Genomic DNA, 13,122 nt, shown 5'->3' on the forward strand with positions numbered 1-13,122 from the left:
ACATAATAAAGAAGAGGTCTTAATTTTACCTTCCCCCATTAGGTGTGACAGGAAACTGGCAGGACCACTCTCTGTTACATCTGTTTCCCAGGCAGCCGCTCAACAAAACATGTCTTGCACACCATCATCACCATTCTCACCACTCAGAATTATAGGAGCTGTGGAGAGAGAGAGATTGTCAGGTATCTCAGTGAGGCATGCTTTGCTCAAGGCTATGTCTCTCTTGTCCATTACTCAGCAGCAACAAGCAAAGAAGGTGTGACTGAGTGCTCACCAAACTGAAACTCTGTCCTGCTCTTCCAAAGAACTGCAGCTGTCCAGGCATGACTGTAGAATAGGGAGACGCAAGAATCTACATGAAGGGGCAATCTGAAACAAAAAAAGGTGGAAGCCAACGCTGGAGGCACAGTAACTGTTATCCGTAAACAAGGTTGTGCGCACAGATGCAGCAGCCCCTCTGGAGTCCGGTCGACGGGGACACACTTATACTACCGACATTGTAAATTTTATCTGTTTTTTGCAAGTGTGTGGTTGGAGCGACGATTAACCACTGGGGCCGTATCATAGAAACCTTCTCAGCTTGTTGATCTGTTTGATACCTGTGGTAATCCAGGATAAATGACATACAGATGAAGTAGGGCTGGGCGATATGACCAAAATTTTATATCCCGATATAGCTCATTTTATATCCCGATATAGCTCATTTTATATCCCGATATAGCTCATTTTATATCCTGATACCATATACGTCACGATATAGCACATTTTATATCCTGATACCATATACGTCACGATATAGCTCATTTTATATCCTGATACCATATACGTCACGATTTTAGCACATTTTATATCCTGATACCATATACGTCACGATATAGCTCATTTTATATCCTGATACCATATAAGTCACGATATAGCTCATTTTATATCCTGATACCATATAAGTCACGATATAGCTCATTTTATATCCTGATACCATATAAGTCACGATATAGCTCATTTTATATCCTGATACCATATAAGTCACGATATAGCTCATTTTATATCCTGATACCATATACGTCACGATATAGCTCATTTTATATCCTGATACCATATAAGTCACGATATAGCTCATTTTATATCCTGATACCATATACGTCACGATATAGCACATTTTTGGTAAATTCAATGAATGAACAGTTTATTTTATTTTTTATTTCTTCCTCCACTTTTGCCCGGCACTCATCATATAAAGCAGGTAACACAACGCTACCGATGTGTCTTCGGCTGGGCGTTTCATATCGGGGTCGAGTGTTTGCACCAACTCAAGAAACCCCCGTTTCTCGACCGTGTAGATTGGAATCATATCTTTACAGATGTGCCGACCCTAACGGCCATGGTTATTTCCTTCCATCTGCGGGAGGTGTGGCTACATGCTGAGCCGCGGGTAAAAGCCTGTTGCAATGTCTGCGTCTGGAGTTTCTTCTCAACGTCAACGTCACTCGGCCCAGCTTTTGCTGCTTTTTCTCGTTGACTCTCTCTGTATTCTTTCTCATGATTCTTTTTTCAGGTGATAAAAAAAGTTACTCGTGTTCGAGTCTGTTGTTGGATCGGGCAGCGGCAAACTTTACAAAGTGCAGTAGTCTGATCCTTGTCGGTCTTTTTATATCCAAACCACCGCCATATGACAGAAGTTCCCCCTCTTTTAGGTACAAGCTCGTCGGTTTGCGCTGGTTGTTCGTCATCTTGTTGTTGTTTAGATTGAGAATTGGTAACATGTTCTTCTGTGTGGCGTCCAGCGTCTTCCTCCATGGCTGTGTATGTTTGAGCCGCGTGCCTGGGCTTGCCGTAAGGTGCGTCGATGACGTAAAATGCTGCCGTAAAGCCTGTTTTGCGACACCGCGATATAAACGATAAAGTTTAACATGAAACAATAGACATTTTCTATCGTCCAGACGATATATATCGTGATACCGCCCAGCCCTAGATGAAGAGTTCCTCAGTCGACCTCTGGATCCTAGCTTCAGATAGGATTCCTCGATGCTGTAAGATCTTCCTCTGACCTCAGTATTGTTAAGATTCAATTTTCCAACACATCGCTGAAGTTTAGTTGTTTATTGGTGTGGCAGCTCTGTTTTGCTTTTACACAACCAACAAAATGTCTACAGTTTGAATTTGTTCCCTGAGAGGCTCATGGCTGACCTCAGTAATGCGCTGTGGTTTGAGGACAAGAGCTTGTGAGGACATACGTGTTACCCTGGGGCCACGAGTCCACAGTTAGCTGAGTAACCAGGGATTCATCTGCAGATCGAACCAGCAAGAACCGTCTGTCTTCAAGTGCATCATCCTTTTGGCACAAAATCTGCTTGGACTGAAGGATTTACTGAAAGTAATTTGGTGATCAAAGTCACAGTCAATGTGATTCCTAATGAATGACTGGAGTGAACTTCTTTTTTTTTTTTTTAGATATGAGGGGATGATGCAGGATTGATAAGATAGGATCCTTCATAATGCAGTTTTGGAAAGATCTTATATTCCACTCGTATCTTCTTCCCATCGTAGGATGTAAGATAGGACCCTTCTGAAATATGGCCCTGGATTCTCATTCTGTTTATTCAGTACGCAAATCTCTTGCAGAAGGCCACCTGTGTTGCTTTTGTAATCAAAAGAAACGGCCTACTCTGTTACTGAAAATGTAATCGTGCAAAAACAGTCGCGTACTCTGGTATCATGTGACAGAACAACCAACCAACCGTGTCCAGGTCGTCCTCCAGGCCTTTACAGTGTTTTTAGCATCAAATATTATCACAGCTGGATCTTGACCACGTGATTCACACTGTCCTCTTGTAGCTTCATGAAACCAGACTGAGTTGTTGCTACCACAGATGTCAGTGGAATAATCCTGTACAGCTCAGCCTCTGTCATGATGCAGGTCATTCCTAAGGTGTGGAAATCGCCAGAAGCCCTGCGCGATGATGTCATCGTGATACATCTCACAGTGAGATATTAAGCCGTTCGGGATGTGTTGTGTATTGCCATACAAATAAAGTGCGCCGTACTGCAAAAAGAAGTTCTCAAAGGAAAGCTTCAATGGTATCTGTTCATTATATTTTTCTTAGTAACATTATTTCTCAGGAAATACATTTCACACGCTCGGTTGGTGTCATGGGACTCGGTATTGTTCAGGTTTGAACTGAAGTGCTGGTACCAGCAATATTTTTTGGTACTTGCTGGTAGCCAACTTTGCATTCTCCATGAAAAAAATGTTCCCGTGTGTGTCGACTCTGTCAAACTCGGAACCCTTGGGACTGTCGGGCTCACCGTGGACCTGGTTGTGTGTCTGGTTTGACCGCACTCTCGGGGGGACATCGCATGGTCGCTCCTACACTTTACTCTGATCCAGATGTACCAGAATTTGGCTTCACTTCATTTAAGGTGAATTGTTTGTACTGATAATATTACTACTACCACTAATAGTATTAGTTTGGTTCCTGACTGCAATTATATGTTATTTAGAAGTCCCTTAAGTTTTGGGGGCATTTTATTCCTTGAATTAAATCAGCAGTCAGGAAATGAGAGGAAAGAAAGTTTGGGAGCGACGGTCCAGAGCCGGACGTGGACTGGAGATGTGGAGGTTCTAGGGAGCCCCTGTGAGCAAACAACCTGGAGTTCAAATGTGGCCGAAAAAAAAGTTTTCAAGCTGCAAATACAAGTCCACCATAGCACTATAATGTAGCTCATCATAGCACAAATCTACCACTTCTACCACACTGCGTTATTGTCGGTAGTGTCAGTGCTGCACTGGTCTAACAACACTGCTGGTGATACTTTTTGGAGACACTAAACCCTTTTTGTGGGTTCCATTCTTTTGATTTAAATATTTCATACATCATCAAACACTTTCTTCTTCTCTTTTTTTTTTTCCAAAATTGTTTCCTATTGTCCTCCGTTGTCTTTTCACCTGATGCGTAGCGACACATGAACTATGCATGTGTTGCTCCCAGCAACCAGCTGGTTAATGAATCATCAGGCTCGGAGACCTAGAGGAGACCTTTTGACTACCTTGGCTTTATTTCATCTTTTTTTTTTTCCCCTTCCAGTTCACTAAGCAACAGGGAATAATAGAAAAGCCAAATAGTAATAACTTAATTGAGATACTTGGTGTTTGTTACGTAGACATTGAATAGGTGTTCACACCAAGCGTGTCTTTCAAGTGGTTGACTAGTGAAACCTTGCACGCCCAGCTTGTGTTACACACACACGCAAACATATTTTTGAACACAAAAAGGCTTAATAGAGACGTAATTTTGTCCACCCCCACCTTGTCTGTCATACTTACTTTCAAACCGGGGGCGTATTTTTCACTCCGCTCATGCTTGCACCGTCACACGACATTGAGAGGCGGCTCAGCCGAAAGGCTCTGCGGTTGCTTAACTGCCCACCTACTCACCTGTATCCACCCAGCTTTGTGTCTGTTTGGGTGGTTAATACTAAAAAAGAACTAAAAATAATTACCACCGTCTGTTCATACTTGCAGGATCGTCATGCTGGGTGGTTCATGGAGGGGTTTGAAGGTGCTAATCTATCACGTGGCCAACTCACTTTCAAAAGCTAGCTGAGTGGTTAAATCCTCTGCCTTTAGAACCGGATCCTACCGAAGCTCTGTCCGCTTTCCCACATCTTTTGTGTCCTCCTCCCTATGCTACTGGGACAGACATGTTTTAATTATTCCGTTAATAAGCTCACTGAAAATGTAAAACGTGAGAAAACGAGCTGTATGTAGCCTGCAATAGTCCTGCTCTCTCCCAACATTTTACAGAAGTTAACGATGATGTCGCTGAGCTCTGAAAATCAACACAAGGATATCATGAACATTTAAGGAAATGAAAAACAATCCATAATTTTGTTAAAAGACTGAGGCTGAGTGCGGAGCGACAGAGACGTAAAGTGGCTGTGTCCTGGGAATTTCAAAATAAAGGTGCACTTAAGGTGGCGGATGGCAGTACGGATCAATATTATGATACGTTTTTCTGTTGTTGGCCATTGAAGCAGTGTATTGTTACTCCCCCTGCTGTTTTATTCAATGTCTGGTGTTCATGTGCGTGGACTCTGTTATTAAGTAATCGCCATGTTCCAAACTGAAATACAGTTATTTTACAAAAATGACTTCTTTTCACGATAGGTACTTCTGTTTTGGCTTTAATTTTGTGACGTGGAGGTTCCGCCTGCTTCTTTTACACAGTCAGTAGTTTATACTCATAAAACGTGACAAGAAAAATTGTGTTTAAAACAAGCTTGTAATACCTGGTCAGTTGCCGAGTCGGTTCAGTAAAACAAAAGCCCACTCAACTCCAGTTCCATAAAGCTGACAGGGAAAGATGCTCCCGCCCTGGCACACCAATGGGATCACATGCTTTCAGTTTTAGGTTTACTGGCTCCTTCATCACGGCTGTATTGGAAAAGCGTTGCCACCGTCTTTGATCATTGTCATCATGCTGAATGATTTGACAGGTTTATTAGGCAGTCACACCTGAATAGGAGCGTGTATCTTAGCAGTTGTTTAATTCATCAGTCTTTGTTGTATGTCATTTATTTATGAACGTATTGACCCTCGTCCTTGTCTTTCTCTCCCGCTGTTTTACCTTCCTCAGCTTTTGGAGTATGTTGGGAAAGGAAAAAGCATCATGGACGTGGGTTTGGCTCAAGCCCGCCAGCCACTCACCACCCGCTGCCACTACTATGAAGTGGAGATTGTTGATGCTGGGGAGAAGTGCTACATCGCTCTGGGTCTGGCGAGAAGGGTGAGCTCTCTAAGAAAAGACCGGCTTGCACCGACTTCACACACACACACACACACACACACACACACACACACACACACACACACACACACACACACTCCTACACTCAGTAGAGACGCAGGAACTTTTGCCCGCTGTCTTATGTTCCTGCCCAGTTTAATGAACTAGAGAGGTCTAAAGCTTACCCTGGCTCACTTTTGTGTTTCTCACTGGCCAAAAGAAGATGCTAACATCAGGCTTTTATCTGCAATGACAATAAAACAGTTACTTCACTGGTTCCCATAAAACCACCACCAGTTCCCAAGCTGCTGCACCGTGATGATAAAATACTGAATTTTGAAAAGTGTTCCAGAATTCATCTGTAATGACAATTTTACTCTGTGTGCTGTTCAGTAACATTCAAATGAGCACAGAGAGTGAAGGCCGCTGCAGGTTGTGTTATTAATTTTACTGCCACAGCACTGACCCTCCGTGAACGACTTGCGTCATTCCTTTTTTAAAGCTTCGTTTTCCCCGAACACACTGAGATGCTATGCCAGACTCAAATTCTGAGGAAAAAACAGTTTTAATCTGGAACGAGAGATGTGTTTGGAAATTCTTTGGACCAGCTTTTTTTGGATGTACTGTGAGACAATAAAGCTAAAGGGCAGCGACTGTGTGAAATAGTCTACCAGTAGAAAACATGGCAGGGCCGTCATGAGCGCTTTCATTCCCATTATCCAGGGGCTTGGTCATTTGCTTTGGATCTAACGGTCTACTCTGTAGACATGAAACACCTCCAAGAGGAAAATACAATTAGAGAAATTTCAACACCTCTCATTTGAGCCCTCATTTCTTTTTCCAAAGAATGCACATACGGTTCCCATTTCCGCATTAGCGATGCAGCACTGCAAGTGACTTTTACCACGCTGACCAGCTTTGAAGAACAAACAGACAAACCTGCAGATATCTGGGTGCTGGACGGAGACTGATCCAGGATCAGCAGTGATAGTTGAGGCTCTTGCCAACACTCACACAGAGTTGTTTTGATGTTCCTCCCAGGATAAAACTGATATAAATGTCTCCTTTCGGATAGATGGATTCTCTGAGAAAACCCTAATTGCATTACATTTCACCTAATATTATTCTTTTGGCTTCATTTCTCTTACAGGTTACAGGAATTTATTGCCGACAAGTATTTCAGTATGGATTAAGACTTGAAACCTTGCTACTTTTACCTTGAAAATGTTATGAATGTGAAATATTAGTGACTGCCAAAACCGAGGCCGGTGGAAGTCTGCCAGTACCGTCTTAGACCTCTGCTCCTTTCAATAACAAAAATAAAAGAAGAAATCCTACTTCTTCTGCAGGTCTCAGTTTATGAGCAAAGGTCACTCGGTGACATTAACTCAAAGAGAACTACAGATGCATTCAGGGACGAGAGGCTGAGCACGAGAAACGTATACTGCAAAAATATGTGCAGGGTGATCGGCTTTTGCAAAGGTGTTGAGATCCACTACCTGCCCCTTAAACGATAAGAGTCACAATATTTGATAACAACATATCGCGATACTGTGTCACAGTTATTATTCTTATCTTATTCTTTTTATTTTATATTCGTCATAATTAGCTGAAAATGTCAAAATAGAGCTGAAAAGCCAACTTGTGCTACGTTTGGAGTCTAATAAAATATTAAAGTAACGTAACAGACAAACCGAGCCACGACTTTTTGGATCAAAATTTGAAAAAGAAGCACTGTTGCAGTTGCATTGTATGTTTAAAATTCCATTGCCAAACCGCAACTCAAGGCTCCCTTTAAACTAACATGTTTTATGTGAAGTTCCTCTTTGAACAGCTATGAACATTCAATTTAAAAAAAAGATTGCGTTAAATGTTAACATTGATCATTCCAGGAACTAAATAACGTGAGATGACTCAGTAGACGAGACCCCAGCAGGCTTCCGCGGGGAAGAATTGAGCTGATAACTGAAATTTTACAGACTTAATTCAAAGCAATTTTTAGGCATTATTCTTCTTATGGTTCATTACTTAGTTTAAAAAAAAAAAAAGGCTGCCAATCGTAGTCCGCCAACACGGATAATATAAAAACGTACAAATATCTAAGCTGGTAATTGGCCAAACTGCTATTTGTGACACGATAGGGATTCTAGGAATATCAACACCATTAAAAGTGCACCATGCTATTGAAAATGTTGGACATGTTGCTGTATTGATTTTATATCAAACCTAGTATGCGGCTGAACCCTGGAGGTCAAGATGGGGCCGATTTCTCACATCACGTGAATTCCTGGCTATTAAATTCCCGTCTGCAGTCGTCTGTGGTGGTCTCAGTAATATTTGCCCTTCAAGCGCACAGTCATCACCGCGCTGCTATGACAGTGCCTGACATTCCTTCTATTTACTGGATGAAATGGCACCCAGCTAACCACGCTGTCCCTGCTGTGACCAACAACCACACACCACACAGCCTCAACCAGTCACCAAGCTGCTGACAAACATAAATTCGGCTTTGCTGCTACTTTTTGACCCGCAGAGCTTCAGTGGAGGGTGGAGGGCGTTGGCGCTTGTGAATAGATGAGGTTAATAACGGTGATGTCCCGCTGTCATGGTTTGGTCTGACAGCCATCGAGCGAGGAGGAGGAGGATCTGTCAGAGAAACCATTATGGTGAATGTCCTTCCTCCCTCTGCTGCTGTGATTCACCGCCCGCAGGTACTGCTCAGAGGGCGGGGGGGCTGCTGTCTCTGCTAGCAGCTACACTTACAGGAAATTACCACATTTTAAGATTCGTGGCAAACTAAGATGAACTCAAGCTGTCATTGTAGCTTGTTTGAGACTATTCTTCTTTGGTTAACAAGCCCACTGTGGTTGCGTTAAACAACAAGCAGGTGAAAGTATCACTTTTCTACTTTTTTTTAACCTTTTATTTAATTTGTCATTAACCCAAAACATTAACGGTATTTATTGTGAGAGAGCTGAGCCTCCGTTAAAGGGAAGGCGGATCAGCGGCTGCTTGCCTTTAATTGGCACAAAACGAGGTAGAAAGTCTCAGCAAGTCAGAATAGGGTTTTTTAATGTCCAGTTCATTCAGCAAAGGTGTTGGGGGGGGGGGGGATCACCAAGGCGCTGTGTCTTAAGTGTTATAATGGACGGGAAAACCCTGCACATGTTCTCAGTTAAACACAGACATTTAACTGAGAACATGTGTACACCCCTCCCCCCTCCAACGGTTGAGGAAGAATTTGAGTGGTGATAACTTCAGTCCCAATACCTCCTCAGAGCTCCCTTGTTCTTTCTTTAGCTCCTCTGTCTGCATCTGGATTTCATTAGGGAGACATTAATCTTAAGTCCAGGAGAGGTGATAAAGCAGCAAATTAAAGGGCTGGGCTAATAACTCCTTACTCGACAGCAGTCACAATTTAGCAGTGTCCCATGCAGGGATAGACACTAATATTTTTCAGCACCAAGCCCCTACAGTTTTGGTGCTCTAAATGTCAGTTTATGTAAAACAATGAAGAAGTAGCAACATAACACAGCCTTCGTTTGCTGTGACACTTCAGTGAGTGAAAATGTATTTATTTATTTATGAATGAAAAGTTCTTTGTAATCCTACGATGTGTTTCCTGTTTATTCTGTAACCTCCATGCTGCAGACAGAACGCTCAAGTCAACACCAGGTTTTCTGCAATTTACGAAACTGCTCTCTTAACTCTCTCTCTCTCTCTCTCTCTCTCTCTCTCTCACACTTCTAAGGAGGTCAAACTTTTTCACATGGGTCATCGCGTCATAACATGATGAAGCTCTGTTGTGCGCCATGCTCACCCGTTGCTGTTGTGCATCAACACATCATCTCATGTTCATCGCGGACATCTTGAAGTCTTAGCAGATGACCGTCTTGTTTTGGATGATCTGACTTGTTTATTATCTGGAGCGAGAGATCAGCTGATGGGCAAGAGAGTTTGGCTCTTCGGAGAGGGGGCGGTACAGCGAGTAGGTGGGGTCTGTTCCGTGTCCCTGACAAACCAAACCAAAAAGCCGTCTGATGCTTTTCATGCAGTAAATGACATCTTAATAATACGCTCTCTATTACGCACTCATTTCAGTGAAACAAAGGACATCCGCTGACGAGGCAGTCTTTCAGTCTGACCCAGGATGCATTTTTATTCGCCCCACTGAAGGAATGTGGCCATGTGTGGCTCAAACCACCTCTGAATGCGGTTTCAGCAACTGGATCTCAAGACGCATCCAGGAGGCACCGGGTGGTGCACAAGCGTTGTTAAAGCTGACCACTCGTGATCTGATCGCTCAGGATGGAGCCTCATACCGGCTGTGCTCAGTGCACGTACGAGTTTTGTGGACTGGGAGAAAAAAAAGACAAAGAATAACATATTGAACAAAAGATAAGTAATGTTATAAATAAACTGCCCGCAGAACAGAACAGGTACAAAACTAAATAGTAGCTTCTCAATGTTCTGTGCTTTGCTTGTATTTGATCGGCCAGCGCTGCACTCCCTCTCCTCTTCAATCCTCTCACTTCATCACGAGCAGCGCAGCATAAATGCTCAGAGTTCAAGAGTGATGGTCAGATGGAGTTTAAGTCAGGCCAGTCTCGACTGCGTCAGCAGGGATGTGAACGCTACATGAGTCAGTTGTGGTGAAGAAGGAGCTGAACTAGAAAGCGAGCCTCTCAATTTGCAAGCCCGTTCACATTCCCAAACTCATCTATGATCACGAATTTTGAGTAGTGATCGAAAATGTGACATCACATACGCAAGTGGATGAATGCCATTTCCCTGCAGGGTGGCTGGGCCCTAGAGATGAGAAGCTCAGGAGCACCGTTGCTTCTTCATGTGGAGAGAAGTCAGTTTAGGTGGTGAAGGCATCTGGTTAGGGTGCCTCTCAGACACCTTCTGACAGGACCTGCTCGTGGTAGAGTCAGAGGACACTGGAGGAATGATGTGTCTCTTCTGGCGTGGGAACACCTCGGTTCTCCCAGAAATAATCAGTGTCTGCATCTTCCCATAAAAATTCTTCATCTGCGGGTCAGCTCAAGCTGTTACGCTGCACCTGCTTTTAATTCTTTTTTTCACAAAAATGTCAAATGCAGGACCAGTCCAGGTCAACCAGCTCTTGCAAAAAAGGTTGAATCTCCCAAGCGAGTGCTGCTAGTTCACCATCCAACGAAGAATTTGTGCTAAGCGTGAAGGCTTTTATTTGTTTGTTCATGGACCTCGCATGACCTCACATTGTGTGGAGAAAAGGGTCTGTAAGGGTTGCTGCATTGTTGTTTCATCTGGTACTCACAGTGTTTGCTAGGATGCAGAACAGCAGAAATCAGCCCAGTTATGGGGTTGAAGACGGTGAGGGATAGATGGAGGTGAGGGGCATTAAAGAGAGGAGGTAGCCAGGTAAAGAAGAGGAGGAGGCCTGAAGGTCATGTGGTAGAAAAACAAATGGAAGCTTTCTGGAATCTGGAAAACACAAAGGGGGGGGGGCAAGAACAGCACCACGGCCTGAAAAAACAAACCCCTTTAATTCCGAAGAATTAAAAAAAAAAAATCCTAATCCTGACAGTGGGAGAAGAAGGAATCGAGAGGGGAGTAGAGCTAAACATGGACAGATGGATGGGATGGTTGTGATCGATGTGCTGGGGGAGGAAAGGAACAGATATGTGGTCCAGCTGCCATCAGTGTGTGACTGAAACAGATGCTTTCCTCACCTCACCCTTGAACCTGCGTGGACTGTATTGAGTCTCCCTCTATTTACTTCACGTAAAGTGACTCACACAAACATAACACGATGCACTCAAACATATGGAAAAGACATGAAACAACTCAGGAGACTGGAATGGCAATATTTCCTCTGTCCTGGTTTGCTCCGGGACCGGGTCCTGTGAACGGCTCTCTTCCTCTTCCTCCTATAATGTAGCAGCCATACAAACATTTTCATTGCTGCTCCGGTGATTCTGTTTTTTAAGAGGGTCAGTTTGGGATAAAACAAAGGGCCAGTCATTGTGCCAAAGCCACAGACGTGCTAAACGCTAAGTAACACAGCACCGCTAGCACAATATAGGAGGTGTTCCAATTACTCTAAAAAATGATGTTTTGTGGATTCCTGGGTGGATAAAACCCAACTATTTTATAAGGTTCCCTCAAAGGAATATAAAAATTTGCAGATCCATTAAGGGATTTCTTTGTTCAGGAGACACTATGGAAAATAGTAATACTGCTCAGCTGATCACCATGTGCGCTGTCCTACTCTACTCTCATTCAGGAACAGAACAAACCCAATAATTCATCAGTTTAATCTGTTTGAACCGTTTGCGTCTATAAAAGTCACAACCCAGACCTAACCCTTCGCACAGACAGGCTGTTGTTCTCCTCACTCCAGACAAACCAACAGCTCACGTCAGATGTTTCTGTCACAGCGTTGTTTGGTGTTTTTAGCTTGATGACACCGAGTTAGACAAACAGACCTGCATTAATCCCCCAACACAGCCTCTAGTCAACCGCTATAGGTGAGTTTGTATGGGCATGCACCAACAGACACATACCGCTTTCCCTCCCCTCTTGGCCTCTTACCAAGGGTACCTGCAGAACACACACACATCCACGGTAATTCAAGGCTTAAGTTATATTTTTAGAGCCCTGTGATATGCCAGTGCGATAGCTGCAGTAGGTGATGGCTATCTGCCTCCACAGGGTCCTCCTCCTGGCCCGCACCTTCAGGCTCTTACTCTTTCAGATTTGTTTTCACTGCCACAGTGTGGAAATGCAGGTTGCTATGATGACACCGGTGTGGCAGCTGCGCATCTGATAGTGCAGGCCTTTTCCCTGCCGTGCCGCGCACACAATGCCAGTGTTTGTTGCTCTTAGAAGCGTTTCACTGATGGCTTCTGCAGGCCTGCGGGGGTCGTGACCATGTTTGGAAAGGTTATTGTTCTGTATGTTGATAGTGTATTTAATGGCTGGTTGAGGTCACTGCATTTCAAACCCCAACAGGCCAGAAGTCCCCTGGCGGGCTTGTTCTTACAATTATGTATTTTATACAAATATTGAATTAGTTGAACACCCAGGCACTGCAGCGGTGTCATGTGTTACCTGCCAGCAATGGGTTTGCTGGTAGCGGTTCACGTGCTACGTGGGGAAACTCCTCGTCATCCACCGCTTAATACTGATATGACAGGTAGTCGTGTGGATTGTGCACCCAAAAAGTGGATTTTGCCTTTCAAATAATCACAACTAGCGGTCTTGAGCTTATGAAGATGTTATATTTTCTCCTCCTGGATCACCTCTTTCTGACTCCACAATGCAGACAGAGCCAGCTACGTACTTAGCTTAA

General features: G+C 43.7%; 1 protein-coding gene and 1 long non-coding RNA gene across 7 annotated transcripts in view; one reads left to right on the plus strand and one right to left on the minus strand.

Annotated features, from left to right (window-relative positions):
* spryd3 (SPRY domain containing 3) overlaps positions 1-13,122 on the plus strand; it is a 56,611-nt gene that overhangs the window by 23,303 nt on the left and 20,186 nt on the right. For all 6 annotated transcript variants that reach the window (XR_015117801.1, XR_015117802.1, XM_086213053.1 and 3 more), the window contains exon 7: positions 5,634-5,783. Coding sequence is in view for 4 of the 6 variants with exons in the window: in XM_086213053.1 (XP_086069179.1) it covers positions 5,634-5,783 (150 nt within the window). In the remaining 2 variants the exon portion in view is untranslated. The remainder of the gene's footprint in view (positions 1-5,633; positions 5,784-13,122) is intronic.
* On the minus strand, positions 85-9,691 carry LOC147255375 (uncharacterized). Its single transcript, XR_015117804.1, has 3 exons — positions 9,604-9,691; positions 275-327; positions 85-158 (listed from the first exon to the last, which is right to left on the minus strand). It is a non-coding gene; the product is annotated as an uncharacterized LOC147255375 (long non-coding RNA).

This window comes from Aulostomus chinensis, chromosome 9 (assembly GCF_037954235.1).
Source record: "Aulostomus chinensis isolate RoL2024-O1b breed Wild chromosome 9, RoL_Achi_v1.0, whole genome shotgun sequence".
Lineage (NCBI taxonomy): Eukaryota > Metazoa > Chordata > Actinopteri > Syngnathiformes > Aulostomidae > Aulostomus > Aulostomus chinensis.